We start from the raw sequence: 20,641 nt of genomic DNA, 5'->3' as shown, positions 1-20,641 counted from the left end.
CTAAAGATCTACGCATGAAAGGGCTAGATCTAAACAGTCTAATTGGTGCTTATATATCATTTTCTAGCATTAAAGAGGTCATTATCTGTAACAAGAACTTTGGACCAATAAATACTAGACCGAAAAATAAACTCAAGTGGCCGAAGATATAGGCCAGTGATTAGATACATTCTGTTGTTGGGTCATCTTTTGTAAGGTAACTCACTTTGCTTTCAGTGCCTGTGAAAGAAAATGTCAACCAGCACTGTTAATCCCGAACTAGTGAAGGCTAGGACACAAGCAACATTCGACCCTCTGCAGTTAACCTATTTTCTTTATGATGGACCAGAAAAAACTAAGAGAAAACGATACTTGCGTAAGTTATCTATAAACAACAATGAACAAATGGGTGGACTGACTGTTGACCGACACTACTATTATTAAATTAATATTATAATAATTAAAAATTAAACGTATCGACCTTTGCACTTTTGCCTTTTGCTTACTTTACTAGATCTAGTTAATCATAATCATTGACTTAGAGAGCTATCTTACTTAGACATTCTAGCTATATATCTAGAATAGATGATAGAGTCTAGATCTAGAATATTTAAAGTTTAAAGACATTTCATTTAGTAGCCATAACTAATTAGATTCAAAGCTAGCATTCTTTATTTGAACTGTCACTTAATAAAATAATGATCATATTTAATTATGATATATCTACTGTCAGGTAGAGTTGAGGCTGAGCCATTGGCTCTTAAAACTCTAGGCCAGAAAAGTGAACAAGAGTTCCCTCTCACTGGCCTGATTGAACAGTGTGTTCTGTCTGGCTGAAGGTCTTACGAGTCTTTGACTATCTTGATGCTGTCATTTCCAGTGACATAGTCACTCCTGACGCTCGGACTAGAGGGGTGTGTACACCCGGAACCACCACAATTTTCCTATTCTAAGTCAGGCTAACCATGCAGGATATGCCATATTTATGAAACGCAAGCAAGGTTGTGGGAGATTTTCTACAACCCTGTTTAGTGCAATGGGAATACTCTTGCAACTCTTTGGCACTCCCATGAGAGTCTAATTGTTACCTCTTACAACCATTTTCACCCGGGCGCCACTTTGTAGCAGGGTAGCATTCTTTGTAAATCATGCCATAGATATAGGACCATACTGACCAAAGAGAGTATTTTAAAGTGTTGATTAAAGTTTGTATTTGCGTCCCGAGACATGACGTTAAACTGCGCTCCTCTTTCCTTAGCACTTTTGGAGCTCAAAAGTGCCCTACTTCTTTTCTATCATTGTGTCTGCCTCCTCTTTTCCTAAGTCTGCCTTCATTGATCATCACACTGTCTCCTTAACTTTAAATTCTCACTACGTCCTAGACCAGTCCGTTTGCCGTGGACTGCGACGGGTAAGGGGGGATAAAGAGATCCTGGTGTTTGAGTGGTGGCTACCTGAGGATAAACCACAACAACGCAATACTTTGGCTCCAAGTTCCCCTAGACCTGAGACCCAGATGGCCCGCTCTGGGTCAACCGGCTGGTCATGCCGAGCTACCAGCATAGGTCCTATGCTGGAGGGCAGTGGCTGGAGGGTCAATCAGGGAGCTGCTGTATCGGACACATGTCCGATGTAGCAGCTGACTGAGTATAGCACCTGTGTAGCCCTGGCGGGCTCATTCTGGACATCCGAATGGCCCGTCCCCTTGTTGGACTCGATGGCGGGTGGGGAGCACAGGTGCCAAATTAACCAAAATATATATGGACAAAAAAACACACACAAAACTACTTGCCCCAGACCTATGTCTGGGCAAGAAACGTCGAATTGACGATAAAAAAGAGGAGGTCTCAAAAAGCTGTGCCACCTGGCCATCATTTCTGGTGGTTAGATGCACAGAGGAGGGAAAAAGCCTGACCAAGTTGAGCCCTTTTATTATCTATAAGGGACTCAAGTCAGTAGTGGGAGAGCCCAAGAGTGTGTCTAAGCTACACAAAACAATGGAACTCCTTGTAGAAGTAGACAGCAAGACACACTCTGATGGGCTTTTAATATGCAGAAGACTCTGTGATCTCCAAGTGGAAGTCATGCCACACAAGAGCCTGAACACCAGCAGAGGTGTAATCAGCTCTAGGGACCTACTGGAATGTTCTGAGAAGGAAATAGTGGAGGGCATTGAAGGAGTCACCCATGCCCGGCGCATTACCAGGCGCAGAGAGGGTGAGGAGGTCAAAACCGCCACTATTATCCTCACATTCGGAACTAGGACACTGCCAGAGTATGTGAAGGCAGGATACCTACGAGTTCCAGTGAGGCCCTACATACCTAACCCCATGAGGTGCTTCAAGTGCCAGGGTTATGGACACGGCGCGGCAGTCTGCAAGAGGAACACTGTGTGTGCCAGATGTGCTGGAGAGGGTCATGAGGACAAGGGCTGCACAGCCCAGTTCAAATGCCCAAACTGTCAAGCTGGCCACTCAGCCTACTCCAAGGACTGCCCTGTGTGGAAACAGGAGGTTGCCGTGCAGGAGTACAAGGCAAGAAACGGATGTACCTTTAGCCAGGCGAAATCGGCTGTACTGGCCCTACCCAAGGGCCAATTCGGCTTTACAAAGACCTACGTCCAGGCTGTTGCTAAGAAAGGAAGATCCATAGCCACACAGACGGACACATTGACCCCACCACCCCCTCCTCCTCCCCCAACTCAGAAGAAAACACCGCCAAAGAACACACCTCTGAAGAAACAAGAAAGCCCTGTTGTCATGCTAAAGAACAGGTTCTCTGTGCTCGCTGATGAGAGCATGGAGACTGAGCAGCATGTCAAAACCAATACTCCGGGAGAACCCGGAGACATCATGTCTGACACAGGTTCTCCTCAGAGAACCCAGCCAGACACCCCAACCTCTACTGAGTTAGAGGTTGACCAACTCCCTAAGGGGAGAAATCAAAGCGGAGAGGATGCCCGAGGTGAGAGAGGAGGAAATAACCTCCGCTCTAACCAGAGGGATCTCCCCTCTCCAGAGAGAAAGACTTCCCCCAAAAGGGGGTTGTCCTCCTCTCCATCCAAACCCAAGAATAAAAATACCAAGGTCACTGGAATAAAGGGAAACCCCTCCGGGGGCCTCCCAAGGCCAAATAGCTCCAAGTAGGTCATCTAGAATAAGCCATGGATTCCAGAATTGTACAGTGGAATTGTAGAGGCCTCAAGGCCAATTACGAGGAAATGCAGCTACTGATGGACTCTGAGACTCCTGTAGCTGTCTGCTTACAGGAAACATTTCTGAAAGATTGCATCAGCTTCTGAAGCTACCGTGCTTACACCAAGAATGTTGAGGATGCAGAGAGAGCATCAGGTGGAGTCTGTATCCTTGTGAAGGATAGCATCCCCCATGAGAGGGTAGAACTACAGACCACACTACAGGCCGTAGCAGCTAGGATAACCCTTCACAAGGTTATCACTTGCTGCAGCCTGTATCTACCACCAGGCGCTCCATTAAACCGAACAGACATGGAGGACCTATTGAAACAACTCCCCCGGCCTTATTTAATCCTTGGGGATTTCAATGCCCATAACACCATGTGGGGATCCAACAATACCGACACAAGAGGTCGTATGCTGGAGGATATCTTCCTCCAACATGATTTATGCATACTTAATGATGCATCACCGACCTACTTGCACCCAGGAACTGGATCATTCACATGCATTGACCTCACCGTATGCGTCCCCGGACTTCTGGACGATTTTAAATGGTCAGTTAGCAATGATCTACGGGGAAGTGATCACTTCCCAATCATCATTACTAACAATCTCCCTTCATTGGGACGACCTCAGCGGTGGAAACTGAATAAGGCCGATTGGGAACAATTCCAAAAAAGATGCTCTGAGGATATCACAGAAAATATCCTCCATGAACAGAACCCAGCTGATACCTTTGCTAGCAAGCTACTAAGTATAGCCAGGAAAGTTGTACCCCTAACCTCTGCAAATCCAAAACGGCCTAGCAAACCATGGTTTGATACAGCTTGCAAAAGTGCTATTGGTGATAGGAAAAAACGACTGGCTGCATTTATAAAGAATCCTTCCCAGGAAAACCTAAAGCTATTCAGGATAGCTAGAGCAAAGGCTAGACAAACCATACGGTCAGCCAAAAGGAATTCCTGGAGAAGTTTTGTCGGCAGTCTGGATGCCAAAACTTCTGCTAGAGCGGTTTGGAAGGCAGTAAGGCGAATCAAAGGGAAAGAATCAAATGCAATAGGGCATTTGAAAAACCAAGGACGAACTGTCACGTCCCCCAGAGAAATAGCTGACTGCCTTGCATTCTCAATAGCAGAAAAATCATCCACTGCACACTACACGCCAGAGTTCCAAAAGGTCAAAACCAGGGAGGAAAGACACCCCATTGATTTCAGGTCAGAGAACAATGAAGACTACAACAAATCGTTCTCGCTTGAGGAACTGAGGGAATCGCTGGACAAGTCACATGACACAGCGCCTGGAGAAGACGAAATCCATTACCAGTTCCTCAAGCACCTTCCCGAACCCTCATTGGCAGTCCTACTAGGGGTCTATAACTGTGTGTGGCAAACAGGCGCTTTCCCAAACAGCTGGAGGAAAGCCACAGTTATACCGATACCTAAACCGGGAAGAGACGGCTCTGACCCAGCTAACTATCGACCAATAGCACTAACAAGCTGCATCTGCAAAACCATGGAAAGAATGATTAACAGTAGGCTGGTCTGGTACCTGGAAAGGAATAAAGTGATCTCAAACTACCAGTGCGGATTCCGGCAGGGGCGGACAACAACTGACCACCTGGTAAGGCTGGAAGCTTATATTAGAAATGCATTACTCAGAAGAGAACATCTAGTAGCTGTATTCTTCGATATAGAAAAGGCCTATGACACAACCTGGAAACATGGCATTCTATGTGACCTGGCGCTTATGGGGCTTAAGGGACACCTCCCCCGTTTTGTGGAGGAATTCCTGAAAGATCGAAAATTTCAGGTCCGAGTGGGCAACTCCGCTTCTGACACTCATGACCAGGAAATGGGTGTACCCCAGGGCAGCATTCTGTCAGTCACCCTGTTCAACATTAAAATAAATAGCATCATAAATGCGCTGTCCCCTGGCATAGAGTGCTCTTTGTATGTCGATGACTTTGTCATTCTTACTTATGGGAAAAACATGAACACCTTAGAAAGGAAATTACAGTTATGTTTAAACAAAATTCAGGGTTGGGCAAACTATAATGGTTTCAAATTCTCAGACTCCAAAACAGTTAGTATGCACTTTTGTAATCTAAGGGGACTCCACCCAGACCCTGAACTATTTATACACAAAAAGAAGATCCCTGTCGTGAAAACTACAAAATTTTTAGGCCTCACCTTAGATTCCAAATTTAATTTTCTCCCCCACATTAAGGAACTTAAGAAGAAATGCCAAAAGTCATTAAACATACTAAGAGTACTCAGCCATACGGACTGGGGAGCTGACAGAGATACCTTGCTGCTGCTCTATCGGAGTCTAATTCGATCCAAGCTAGACTACGGATCCATAATATATGGAGCAGCAAGGAAGTCGTACCTAAAAATACTGGAACCAATACAAAATGCTGACCTGAGTCTCTGTCTCGGCGCGTTTCGTACATCACCTATCCCAAGTCTCCATGTGGAGGCTGGAGAACTCCCCATGGATATAAGAATGAAAAAGCTTGCAATGCAGTATATAGTCAAGCTAAAATCCAACCCCACGAACCCTGCTTTTGACTCCATATTTAACCCCACAGAGGTAGAATTATACAATCGAAGGCCTAACGTCATACAGCCGTTGGGCCTTCGAATGAGAGAACCCATCCAAAATTTAACCCCAAATCTCTAAAATAGAAACCCCTCAGAATCCTCCTTGGCTAATGAATAAACCCAAATTAAATTTATCCCTCCTTAATTTCAAAAAAGAAAATACAGACCCAAGCATACTACAAGTCCACTTTAGGGAACTGCAGGAGAGCTACGGAGATTGTGGCACCATCTACACAGACGGATCCAAAATGGAGGGAAAGGTCGCGTGTGCCTGCTCCTTTCGGAACAAAACAATCTCCCGTAGACTCCCCGATGGCTGCTCCATCTTTACGGCCGAATTGCACGCAATATTGCTTGCACTTATGGCCGTAAAAGCATCAGAAAGGAGTAAATTTATAATCTGCTCCGACTCCAAATCTGCATTGCAAGCTTTGGGGCGGATGAAGACTGACATCCCATTGGTACATAAGAGCCTGAAGCTGTTGGACCTAATAACAGCCGACCGTAGGGATGTCACCTTCATCTGGGTCCCCTCCCATGTTGGCATTGAGGGAAACGAAGCCGCAGACAGAGAAGCAAAGAGAGCCCTAAATCATGCGGTGTCAGGAACCCAAATTCCCTACTCGGACCTGAGACAAAGTATTGCCTCTGCCACCTATCGAGAGTGGCAGAACCAATGGGAGGCTGAGACTCACAGTAAACTCAGGCAGATTGTGGCGGATGTCAGGTGGCGGCCCACATCTAAGGGTCTGACAAGGCGTGGTAGCACAACCATGTCCAGACTTAGGATTGGCCACACCTACATCACGCACTCTTTTGTACTGAAGAGAGAGGAGCCCCCACTTTGCGAGTACTGTGACTCTCGCCTCACCGTGGAACATATCCTCGTTGATTGCCCCAGATACCAGGATGTCAGGGCGAAATATTTTAGAGCCACTAATCTAAAAACACTATTTAATAATGTCGACCCTGGGAAGGTACTGGGCTTTATTCGGGAAGTGGGGCTATCTACGAAGATCTGATTTCTGAATTTGTGAACATGCACTATTTACATTAGATTTTTACCAAATATTTAAATTTTTACTACCTTTACTATTTTAACTGTGAATAGACCTTGATTTTAATTATATGACTGTATAGAATCTGGCCCTTGTTGTTTAGAGAGAGAGTGGTCCTTGAGGGACTGCAGGCACGACATGGCCTAAATTGTGCCGATGTGCCTCAAATCAACAAATCAATCAATCAACAAAGTTTGTATTTGCACGCAAGGCTGCGGGTTGAGTATTTCATGATTCTCATTTATCTTAAATTGACTTTCTTCATAGATCTAGGTGTGATTTGACACTTCTCTAACCGAATCCTGGGTTGAGTATGACAAAAATAAAAAGATTTCAAAATGACAAACAACTAGATTCTAGATACAGATCTACACTGTTATGTTATTAAAACTCAACTCAATGATGAATATGAAAGAGAGTAGAGATACTAATTCTTAAGTTTAAAAAATGTTGCTATTAAAAAAATAGCAAAAAAAAAAAAGAAAGAAGTGACCTTAGCAAAGCTGCTTGCATGTATTTAAGCAATAAACATGATTAAAATCAGTCTCAAAGAAGAGGCGGCTGCATTCTTTAGTGAATGCTGTTTTCATTCCACACCAAGCACTTTGTTTTTTAACTTGGATATTTTGGATCTAAAATATGGTTTAAAAATTCATGACAGAAATGAGAGAATTGAGAAAAATCCCTGTTACAACTTCTTTTTAAAATTATGTTTAATAAAACTTGTGAAATATGCAATTTTATCCACTTTGATACATTAGTGGCTATTATATATCTTGCCTTTTTGTCAAGTGAAAATATAAAAACAAAATACATTTATTCATTTGAACTTAAATCCAGTCAGAATGAGCCAACACTAATAATTACAACATACCCAAGAAATATACTTGCTCATTTGATTAAATACAATCATTATAAAAAATAAAAAACATAGAATAGATTGCATATGGGAGAAAATGAAACCATGAAAGAAAAAAAAAAGTATCTTATAATTATTTCTTTATATTTCATTAATGAAATAGAAAATATCGCCATCAAGGAATGTGAAGAACAAGGATTTAAACGCAGTGCTGAGCTGACCAGAGAGGAACAGTATGAACAGGCTATTCGAAAAACCACATATACTTACAAAAGAATTGTCGAGCTTGGACTCAAAGATCCAGTAGAGTTATACATGTTTAAAGAGTAAGTTACTGTTTTAATTTAAGACTAAAATTGCCTGGACAATAATTTTATAAGCAGTTTCTTTTTTAAGCTAGAACCAAGTCATTAGGAACATCTTGGCTTTGTATAATTATTACAAAATCATGTTTTTTACTTTTGTGTTCTTTTCTTAACATTGTCTTATCAAAATTAACAACAAACTCTCTTTTTATTAAAAAAAATACATAAATAAATCCCCTGCTATAAGGCAGTTAAGGCAAAAGTTATTTATTTTTATTACTATTAGTATGAATTAGGTTTGGATTCTCTTCATGGAATTCTAACCAAACCTGCAGTGCAGGATACATTGACTTCATCTTTTTTTTTTTCATACTTCAACACAAAAATTGAAATATATGGTCAGTTTGATTTATTAAATTTTTGACTGGTAATTAATGATCATCACATCTTTTCCCAGACATAGTGCAATAATTTAAAAACAAAAAAAGAAAATGTAACATATAAATCAGAACTATTTTGTTTTTATTACGCTATTTAGGAATGTGTTAAGTAGCCATAAAGTCATTACAACTACAAGCAAAATGAAAACAAGATCGCAAGGCTATAAACAGATGTTTTGTTGATATCATTTCCTATTTTGATTTCAGACCTTTAATAGATATAAATTCATTCGCTATCCATGAAGTTGCATTTAGGCCTACAATTGAGAAGTTAGGCACAGTGCAACAAAAACAAAAATGGTTGCCGCTACTTAAGTCTTTCGAGGTTATAGGTATAGTTATAGACAGAATTAGGTCATGGTATGTTGCATTACCTTAGATGTCATTTGTTTAGTGATCTACTCTGTAGAGATTGTCAAAAGTTGTTTGCTAAAAGTAATAGCTCATCATGTTTTAAAGTTAAAGAAAATAAAATTTGTTTATATTATAGACCTGCAACGTTAAAAAAAACCCACTGCATTCATGAATGTTTTTTTTTTAACTACTTGAAGAGGAATTGACTACAAAATATTAAATGCAAAGGTTGACTGAGTGCTAGGTTTTTTCAGTGTAATAGTGTATTTTGTATTTTATGTATTGGTTTGATGTAGCTAATTACCACATTAAAAAACAACCACCTTATTTTACAAAAAAACAAATGTTTACATTTCTCTTTCATTAATTTTTTTTTTTGTCTTTATGTATGTTAACATCTTGATATCTGTCCTTCATGTTTGTAATAATCTCACCTCTTATCCCCCTTTCCATCAACAAGATTTCTTTGTTCAAACAGTATTTCCAAACCATTTTTTTATTTGATCAGTGATCAATTGTGTTTTATAAGTATTGTTATAAACCTGGTCGTGGCACAGATGGGGGTGGTGTGTGTAGTCAGCCAACACAAATCGCCCCATGCCAGCGCTAGACGAGCGGTCAAGCGTGACGAGTTACGGCGGTCAGCCGAGACGAGTTTCAACATGACGATTCGGGAAGGATCGGCGTAGCGAACACAGCTCAGGAGCATCACGAGAATTGTAGTCATCTGACCTCCCAGAAACGTCGAGCGGCGTTCTGTCCATTTCGAGAAGGCCAGCAGGGACTCTATATAAAGAGCGAAGGTATCAGAGACGAGTCATTGACAACTTCCGGATCTACGGTTCGTTACAACGGCTCAGTACAAGTCCGAGACAAGACAGAGACCAGTGCAAGAGTTGATATGGCAGTACGGCTATTAACGGAGAGATATTTGTACAGTCTTGTGTTACGTGCTGCCAATTGTACAGTATTGGCTGTTATTTATTGACATTAAACTATTACGTTATTTGGAGCCCTGAGTTGTCAAGTTCTTTCAGTTGGTGGTGTCGTGTGGTGCAGTTTGCAGAGAGCCTGGATAGTGAGATTCGTAACAGTATTGTGCAAAATGCTTTAGATTCATTCTTTGGGGTAGTCTATTTTGTTTTTGAATAGTTGTTAAGAGTGAATGTAGAATAAGTGAGTAATTTTACAAAAACAAAATAATAATGGTATTGGAACTTATCTTGAATGTCTTTTGAGTTTTCTTACAGTCACATGTACAATTATTTAATATCATTTTTTCAATGAAAAGACTGTGATCTGATCTTGTTTCAACTCTGTATGTGTGCAAGGTTTGTGTGCCAATGATCATTTTTGTCTATATCTTATTTTAGTTTCCTGACAAATTAATTCATGCATGACAATGTCTGCCCATAATTAGTAGTCAACAGTCTGGGCTGTTTCTCAGGATATTTTTTACATTACAGTTTTTGTTATAGGCCTATCCATCTGTTTAACTGTCCTAAGATTAAATATAGTGTTCTTGTTGTTTTGTTGTATATTTTTCTGACATTTCTTCAGATTTGAAGATTATTACATCCTAGCCCAAAGCTCCTGCAGGACAGCAGGGGATGGTGGCAGGCATGTTGTTGCATTTTACTTCTCGAGAAACAATCTTTTCCATTTGCAATTTCTCATATAGCTATCAAGGCCAATCCTTAATAAGCAGGCTAAGGGGGACAAGTAGAGTGTTTAAAATCACCATATGCAGCATTGTAATGCAGGTTAAGGTGCTTAAGGAACCAGCTATTTTTCATTTAACACACTTTTCTTCCAGAGCAGAGGTTAATGCTTTTTTTTTTTTCCATAGCTGTCTTTGTCCATCTCTCTCCATATAGTGGGGTCTAGGATGGTAAAGATGCTGTCAAGCCATCAGTGCTACACACTCTTTCTTGCTTTTTTGATATTCAGGATCCCTTAGATGGCATTGTCAGACTGAAGGCCAAAACACAAATTAGAACCACTCTTGCGCTTTGTGGATGATGTGACAGCAGTGGTGGCATACATGCAAGAGGAACTCCAGTCAGTTTTTACATGGGTTTCAAAATCCAAGATGACCTATCCCTAGAAGAGGGGATTAAAAAATGCATAAAGGGAAGGCTGCACTGACCTTTGCTTGACCAGACCAAATGTTAGAAAAAAAAAACAGAATCTCACTAAAAAGACAAAAATGGAGGTTTATAAGGCATGTGTTTTGAGCATGCTACTTTAGGCCAGTGAGTCATGGACTACTTAAGCAAGAGCAAAAGTTAAATTCATTTTATTAGCTGTGCTTTGAGAGAATCCTGAAAATCACATATATCCCATAATCCACAAAAATCAATTCTTGTTATAAAGAGAAAACAAATTCAAAACCTGCAACAAAAATTAATAGCCACCGTAGAATAATTGTCAGCAAGTTTCATCAAAAATATGCTGTTTTTAATTTCAGGCCAATATTTCCAAGTGAATCATCACCTTTTGGCCTTCATGAAAGCATGTTTTTACCAACACTACAAAAACAAGGGACTGATACTCAAAGACAAAAATGGGTCCCTCTTGCCAAACAGTATGGTGTTTTGGGAACATATGCTCAAACTGAACTAGGGCATGGTAACTATTTGTAGCATTGATTAAATGGTATTTGAGCCCTTTAGAATAACAGTGTAGAATTGTGATCCTCTTCTAGATAATGGCAGGTTTTGCATTGGAACATTTACTTAAATTACAGTTTTCTATGCACTAAAATTATCAAAACCTACAAGGAGTTTTAAATCTTACACATTTTACTGTAATTTTTTTGTTACATTAATAAACATCAGGTTTTATGAATTTGGATATTTATTGCTAGTTTGATGCTAATCATGTTAAGTGGTTGTGTGACAATAAGAAACCAATACTATTAATATAACACACAAGGAACCACAACATTGTTATTCTAAGTGGTCCAGTTTAAACCCTACAAGCTATTTGAATTGTACATTCCATTTTTTTTTTCTTCCATTTATTGTTGTTGTTTTTTTTTGTTTTATTTATATTGTAAGCACACAGTCAACTTTTTCAGACATTTACAAATATTTGTGGTCAATATTTTTTTAATCAATTTCAATGATACAAAATTTTTTCATATAAATTAGTTTTTTCCCTTTAACACTTATTTTTATTTTTTGGTAATATTCACTTTTAAATCATAAAACTTCAAAATCAGAACAGAAGAGAGATTTTTCAAATAGTTGTTATTCCAATGATAGTTTTTTTGTTGTTTTTTTTTTTTGTTACAAATTTAAAATTTTAAAAGCTTCTCTATGCTACGTGATAAAATAGGTTTGATATTCATATTAATATACATTTGAAATGAACAAGTCTGAACCAGTTATATAATAATATTTTTTGTAACACTTACCAGGCACATTTTTACGAGGACTAGAAACCACTGCAACTTATGATGTCAAAACGAAGGAATTCATCATAAACACTCCCACAATTACAGCCTCTAAATTTTGGCCAGGAGGATGTAAGGAACACATTTTGACCATTATTTACTTACATTGTCTATCACCACTTTTGTCCCACCATATAGTGTACAATTTTAGAAAAAAAATTAGCACCTTAATTCCATGCCATTTTTTTTTTTTTTTACCTATCACCAACTGGATCCCATCATCTTTAATACTGATAGGTATTAATTAATGATATGCAGATTTCTTTGTTGTTGTTTTTCAAGTATACAGTTTAATCAAATCTATTCTTTTGTTGTTTTTTCCATAAATTTAGTGAAACCTATATGATTTAATTACTCATTATATTAATTTGTAAAAAATATAATATTTACAGTAATTGCTAATGTATTTCTTCATATCAAAAGATATATCCTAATAATATCATTTTGTTTTTATAAGGTCTTAAGGGTTTTTATGTATAACATAATTATATTTGAAAAGAAAAGATCAGCTTAGTGCCATATTTGCATATTTTAAAAAAATATAACGTAGATGTTTAAAATTATGTCTTCTTCATGAGTTAGTTAGTTAAATGTATTATTTTTGTTATCAGTGGGCAAAACATCCAATCATTGTGTTGTTATGGCCAAGCTTATATTAGCAGGCAAGGACTATGGTATGCAGTCTTTCATTGTTCCTATCAGAGATGTTCAAACTCATCAACCTTTGCCAGGTAAGAAAGACTACTGTTTGAAAAGTTTGATATAGTCCACTCAAGACTAACGTATTATATAGATATGACATTTTGTTTTTGTTGTAGTGATTATTTAAATTGTTTTGTTTTGTTTAAGGTGTAACTGTAGGAGACATTGGTCAGAAGTTTGGATATGGTGCTATGGATAACGGTTTCTTGAGATTAGATAATGTGAGAATTCCAAGAGAGAATATGCTCATGAGATATGCTCAGGTTAGAAGTCTGGTTTGAAAACAAAATCCAGTTTTTCCATTGTATAATTTTTTGCTTTATTATTATTTTTAATTCTTTCATTAAGACAGGACATTATATCAAAAGACTCATTGATAAATGTAGAAAAATCATCAGAGCTTAGTCTTACCCGTCTTACCTGTAGTTTAAAAACTGTACAAGTATTAACAAAGCATTTTAAAATAATAATAGTGTGTGTGTTTGTTTTTTTTGAAATCTGAAGCAATATATAATAATAGATTTTTTTTAAAGTTATAATATAAAAATAAGAAGTTTACAAAGATAGCTTGTGTGGAAACAGGTAAAAAGGCAGGTTTACAATATTTTCAGCATGAATATCAGAAATAACAACCACAACCCTATTGCCACCAATACAAAAAGGAGACATGTACTTTTCAAAGTGTTGTCATATTATTGTATTATCATTATTCATTGTTTTCAATGAACTGATGATTTGTTTTAATGTGAACCTGGCCTTACTGATGTTAACTGATGGATGGTTTCATTCAAAGCCCATTCAGGGCCTCAAGTAAAAATCTTTTCTCTTTGGTGTAATGCCTAAAGAGATAACCGTACATTGCACTACACTTGTATAATACTAAGTACCACTTATCAAATGTTGTTTTAGAAGCTATTCCACTTGTATACATACTACATGCATTATTTTTCTTTTCAAACAAAAGGAAGTACTTTATTTAAATTGTGATTAGTTTTGTATAATAGAAACATATTTTAATTTCACCAACATTTATATACTAAAAGAGTTACTTGCTGCTAGACGGTAATATGCTGGTCAATAATATTGGTTTCTGCCAATTACTAGTGGAAATATGATAAAATAGTAAAGATATTCTGATCACTTTTATATCTCACAGGTTTTGGAAGATGGCACATTTGTCTCCCCTAAAAATGACAAGCTGGTGTATGGGTCTATGACTTTAATTCGAGCTCAAATTGTTGGGGGTACTGCAAGGGGTCTGGCTAAGGCTGTAACCATAGCAACCAGATACAGTGCTGTCAGGAAGCAGTCAGAAATTGTACCTGGGTAAACTTTTAAACTCATTTTAGTTTATTTCATGGTATTTTGTATTTAGTAAAAAGACGAACTTTTCATAGTGTTCTTTGTTTGAGGGGATGTCTAAGATTTAGAAGAATAAATTGTTTTGAGTTGAGATACTTCATTTAGAAAGAGAATAAATTAGTTCTTTGTATCAGGTGATGTCTAAGATTTAGAAGACTAAATTGTTTTGAGTTGAGATACTTCATTTAGAAAGAGAATAAATTTGTAGAACTAAACTTGGGAGGACTGAATAAACAAATATCATTTTTACTTGTTAATACTCTGTAGCTCCAAACAGCTAATACAACTCAACTGATGTAGCTCCAAACAGCTAATACAACAAAACTGATGTAGCTCCAAACAGTTAATATAACAAAACTGATGTAGTTCCAAACAGTTAATATAACAAAACTGATGTAGCTCCAAACAGTTAATACAACAAAACTGATGTAGCTCCAAACAGTTAATATAACAAAACTGATGTAGCTCCAAACAGTTAATATAACAAAACTGATGTAGCTCCAAACAGTTAATATAACAAAACTGATGTAGCTCCAAACAGTTAATATAACAAAACTGATGTAGCTCCAAACAGTTAATACAACAAAACTGATGTAGCTCCAAACAGTTAATATAACAAAACTGATGTAGCTCCAAACAGTTAATATAACAAAACTGATGTAGCTCCAAACAGTTAATATAACAAAACTGATGTAGCTCCAAACAGTTAATACAACAAAACTGATGTAGCTCCAAACAGTTAATATAACAAAACTGATGTAGCTCCAAACAGTTAATACAACAAAACTGATGTAGCTCCAAACAGTTAATATAACAAAACTGATGTAGCTCCAAACAGTTAATACAACAAAACTGATGTAGCTCCAAACAGTTAATACAACAAAACTGATGTAGCTCCAAACAGTTAATATAACAAAACTGATGTAGCTCCAAACAGTTAATATAAAAAAACTGATGTAGCTCCAAACAGTTAATACAACAAAACTGATGTAGCTCCAAACAGTTAATATAACAAAACTGATGTAGCTCCAAACAGTTAATACAACAAAACTGATGTAGCTCCAAACAGTTAATATAACAAAACTGATGTAGCTCCAAACAGTTAATACAACAAAACTGATGTAGCTCTAAACAGTTAATATAACAAAACTGATGTAGTTGCAAACAGTTAATATAACAAAACTGATGTAGCTCCAAACAGCTAATACAACAAAACTGATGTAGCTCCAAACAGTTAATATAACAAAACTGATGTAGCTCCAAACAGTTAATATAACAAAACTGATGTAGCTCCAAACAGTTAATATAACAAAACTGATGTAGCTCCAAACAGTTAATACAACAAAACTGATGTAGCTCCAAACAGTTAATATAACAAAACTGATGTAGCTCCAAACAGTTAATATAACAAAACTGATGTAGCTCCAAACAGTTAATACAACAAAACTGATGTAGCTCCAAACAGTTAATATAACAAAACTGATGTAGCTCCAAACAGTTAATACAACAAAACTGATGTAGCTCCAAACAGTTAATATAACAAAACTGATGTAGTTCCAAACAGTTAATATAACAAAACTGATGTAGCTCCAAACAGTTAATATAACAAAACTGATGTAGCTCCAAACAGTTAATACAACAAAACTGATGTAGCTCCAAACAGTTAATATAACAAAACTGATGTAGCTCCAAACAGTTAATACAACAAAACTGATGTAGCTCCAAACAGTTAATACAACAAAACTGATGTATTTCCAAACAGTTAATACAACAAAACTGATGTAGCTCCAAACAGTTAATATAACAAAACTGATGTAGCTCCAAACAGTTAATACAACAAAACTGATGTAGCTCCAAACAGTTAATACAACAAAACTGATGTAGCTCCAAACAGTTAATACAACAAAACTGATGTAGCTCCAAACAGTTAATACAACAAAACTGATGTAGCTCCAAACAGTTAATACAACAAAACTGATGTAGTTCCAAACAGCTAATACAACAAAACTGATGTAGTTCCAAACAGCTAATACAATTAATGATGTAGCTCCAACAGTTAATACAACAAAACTTATGCAGTTCCAAACAGCTCATACAACTAAATTGATGAAGCTTCAAATAGGTAAGACAACTCAACTGTTGTAGGCGTATTATTATTTTTTAATTGTAGAACTTGAAACAACTTGAATAAAACTTCTTTTGTGAACCAAAACTCAATAGAACTTGTATTAACAATTTACAAGATTCAACTTGAGATGTGACATAGATGTAACAAAATGAAATGATATTTAAACGAAATACATGTCTTAAACTCTCTTGTGTCTATCAACTATCAAACCTGTCACATGAATATGACGGACTACCTTGTGGTTTCATCATTGTATAGCACCAAAAACAAATCACTTCCTTTCCTCATTTTACCTTGGAAACACACACACACACACTCTATATTCCTGTGGCATTTTATGTCTCGAGAGATGATCTTTTCAATACAGGTATATGAACATTTCAGAAGTATATACTTGTATGCTCTAGTTTATTATGTTTTGTTTTGTTTTCTTTTAGTGCTGGTGAAGTAGCAGTCCTGGAATTTCAGACTCAACAGCATAAATTGTTAGTGCAGATTGCTTCAGCTTATGCTTTAAGTGTAGCTGGTCGTGCTTCATTGGCTGCATATACTAGAGTTTCTGCTCAAATTGAATCTGGAGCCTTGGAGGAACTTCCTATAGTATGTTCACTTGTTATAAACACAAAAACATTCTGAAGAATACTTTAAAGAAAAAAAAATGCCTTATGGGTCAAGATTTTAACATTTTACTATCAGAGGAAATAAGATGACACCAATCATAAAATCAGACATTTATATAAATCTATTTTCAATCACTTATATAAATCTACTAACTTTTTCACTTCTCATAGTTCAATAAAATTTCATCCATCAAAAAAAAACAAGTTTTTAACATGAAATATTTCCAACTTTGTGCTTTCTATCCCAACTTAAGCTTCATGCTCTCTCTGCCGTTTTGAAAGCCTTCAGTTCATGGGAAATGGCTTATGGAATTGAACAGTGTCGAATGGCATGTGGTGGTCATGGGTACATGTTGGCCAGCGGCTTGCCCAAGATTTATGCTCATGAGGTTCCAGCCTGCACATATGAAGGGGAAAATGTTGTGCTGTGTCTCCAGACAGCAAGGTAAAGCTAAATCATCATTCACCAATCTTTCTACTTCAAACATTGTTATTTTTTATCTTCAAGTTATCAATCTACTCAAGCAAATGAAATATTAACTCTTTGTTCCTCTTAATCATCTTCAGTTGATCTGTTTTAATCCAAAGCTTTGAAGTTTGTTTGTATGTTGTTTGTTTCAACTGAATGAAAATCATTCTTTATCAATTAGGTTCCTTGTGAAATGTCAAGATGCTGTTAACAATGGGGAAAAGGTTCCATCTTTTGTCAGTTACTTGAAGAAGCCTAAGAATGTTCAGAGTCAGCTCTCTGACAAAATTGACCTGAAACAGTTAATAGAGGCTTATGAACACAGAGCTGGCAGGTGAACTTTATGAACTTATTCAAATTTATATTGCTTGTATCCTGTAGGAAGTTAAGACTTATCCATTTTTAAATTCTTTTATTTCCAAACAATCTTTTTAATAATTCAGATTTGTAAAAGTCTGTGTTCCGAATTCATTTTTTTTGTTTTCAGAATGATTGCTGAAGCAACTGAAAGAATAAAATCTCAGTTAAGCAAGGGTCTTAAACCAGCAGAAGCTTGGAATGAATCCTCGCAGATGTTGCTTGAAGCATCTCTGGTCAGTGATTAGATTAAATGTAAAATTTGAAAACTCAAATTTCATTTTCCTTTTACCTCAATTACATTACATAATGAGAATAGTATTTAATATAGAGTCTAAAATAATTTCTGCCTATCTGCGTAACATTAAATTCAGGTTAATAACATAATGATTGAAATTGTATCCTATTTTTTAACATTCACTTGAACTGCAATTGTATCCTATTTTTTAACATTCACTTGAACTGCAACGATGACAATAAATTGATATTGTGGCTCAAATGTTATCTTCACTTCAGGCATTTGGTCATGCTTTTGTGGTACGTGCTTTTATTGAGACTGTGGTGTCTGCAAAACTTGAGCCATCCCTGGCCTCTGTAATGACCCAATTGTGTGAACTGTATGCCCTGAATGGAATAAATAAGTATTCAGGACAGTTTGCAAAGGTAGGTTACAACATCATTTCATGATATCTAGACCAAGTCTGTTACTGGTAAACATAATCATACGTCTGTTACTGGTAAACATAATCATACGTCTGTTACTGGTAAACATATAAAACTGTTACTTGACAACATAATCATACAAGTCTGCTACTGGTAAACCCAAACTAAAAGTGACTTTTTTTTGTGCTGTAGGGGGGCTACTTCAATGACCGACAGCTAGAGTTGATGGAAAGTCGTGTTTATGATTTGCTGGCAGCACTGAAACCCAATGCTGTGGCCCTTGTGGATGCATTTGACTTCCCTGACCTTGTGCTTGACAGTGACTTGGGACGTTATGATGGCAATGTCTACGAAGCTCTTATGAAATATGCTGAGCGCTCTAAACTAAATGAATCTGAAGTAAGTTTTCTGCTTGAGCACTTTGTGCTGTGATATATCTTATAAAATTGCATAAGTTATTCTATACTTTCTGCTGTACAAAAATGTAAACTATAAATTGATGAGTGACCCACAAAGAGAGAGCCAGTTAAAACTTAACTTTATTATTATGTTCACACAGTTCTCTGCAATAAGTTATGTGGAATTTTGAAACCCATTTTGATCAATTACACTTTGTCATAAAATATTTGCAAATACTTTGCGGTTGGTTGAAATATAATTAACCTAGTTTAGTACTTAATCATATGAGTTCATATCTTGCACCTCGAAATGACCAGGTTTTCAGCATAGACAAGTTTAGAATGATAAGTTTTAAATTTAATTTTATATTCTTATCTTAATGTTATATTTTTGAAAGAAATGATCTTTATTATGTTCTAACATTTTTAATAATGTTAAGGAAAACACTTAGTGATAGATCCATGTTTTTAATCATTTGAATCAATCTTTATTTTATTTAAAACATTTGTTAACGATGTGTACTGTAATCATTTTCTTTTTCCAGGTGCATGAAGCATTTTACAAGTACCAAAAACCTTTTGTTGATTATATGAAGTCTGTTCAGTCTAAATTATAACCTGGCCCAGTGAAAAGTGAATATTACTGTTGCAATAAATAAGTTGTTGTTTTGTAAAGTATGTATTAATATTTACACCATACAACTCAAACAGAATTTTAAAGAATTAATATTTAAAACATTTCAACTACTTACAAAAGGGCAAAAATTAAATATTAAATCTATTTAATACTTATGCTTGAGTAGGCATATGCTATAATAACAATTTATGTATTTCTCATTGATTCCTCCATAGTTATCTTTATTTTACATAATTCTGCTATCCATGTTTTGGTGTAAGTAATTAAATATGCTTTCCCTTTAAAAAAAACAAAAACTTCTTAAATTACCTCTTGGATTTGCTCATATTCCTTGTGTTACCAAGGGAATTTTAAAAAAAATTTTTGTAAACAGAAAGATTTTTATACTCAGCTTTTTATCAAATTGTGAGAAAATATTTTTTTTATCATGTAAGTTTTTGTGAAATGCTTTAGTTGTAATTTTTTTGTTCAATCCCTTTGATTCACAATTGTCAATGTTCTTAAAGCAGAAATTTTGGGGCAGCTAATTTATTTTTGTATGAAATTATTGTCCTTGAAGAACTTATTTCATGAGTTTGTAGGTTTTTTTTTAATGAATGAAATCTTTGAATTATTTTGTGTTTTAGTCTACCAACTGAATATTTGTTAAACTTTGTGATATTTTATAAATGACTTTACTAAAATCACTCTAATATGCTCAGTCGATAAACGCAGAAATGTTTATCATGTTGATGAAATAACATTAATCATACAATTTGTGTACATTATGTCTTATGTTATTTATTATTGGTAGATTTTTAACAGTACAGGTTTTTGTTATTTAATATTTATTTTTAAAAGGACAGGTTGTTAGAATCCTTACATATCAAGCAGTACTCATTTTTAACAAGAAAAACAAAAAAATATTCTTTTTTACAAAGTAGGCAATACACCTCTTTTATACAACTAGTTTTGGAGCATGTCTTTCCACCCAGAAATATGTCAGTTATTAAGAGTAACAAAAAAAACTAAAACAAATTAATTCCACTTATCTTATTCATGGTAAACCAAT

At 36.2% G+C, this 20,641-nt stretch overlaps 1 protein-coding gene across 1 annotated transcript; it reads left to right on the top strand.

Moving 5' to 3' along the window:
* Window positions 1–157: 157 nt before the first annotated feature.
* LOC106068083 (peroxisomal acyl-coenzyme A oxidase 1-like) lies at window positions 158–20,352 on the top strand. Its single transcript, XM_013227376.2, has 14 exons — window positions 158–355; window positions 7,859–8,021; window positions 11,265–11,425; window positions 12,219–12,326; window positions 12,866–12,985; window positions 13,104–13,219; window positions 14,113–14,282; window positions 16,884–17,046; window positions 17,321–17,511; window positions 17,717–17,869; window positions 18,023–18,128; window positions 18,409–18,555; window positions 18,748–18,954; window positions 19,499–20,352. Exons 1-14 carry the CDS (start codon window positions 232–234, stop codon window positions 19,568–19,570), a joined length of 2,001 nt encoding a protein of 666 aa, XP_013082830.2. The 5' UTR covers window positions 158–231; the 3' UTR covers window positions 19,571–20,352.
* Window positions 20,353–20,641: the final 289 nt, after the last annotated feature.

Source organism: Biomphalaria glabrata, chromosome 17 (assembly GCF_947242115.1).
Source record: "Biomphalaria glabrata chromosome 17, xgBioGlab47.1, whole genome shotgun sequence".
NCBI classification, from domain to species: Eukaryota; Metazoa; Mollusca; class Gastropoda; family Planorbidae; genus Biomphalaria; species Biomphalaria glabrata.
The sequence above is the reverse complement of the archived record's forward strand: the minus strand, read 5'-3'. Positions and strand labels throughout refer to the sequence as shown.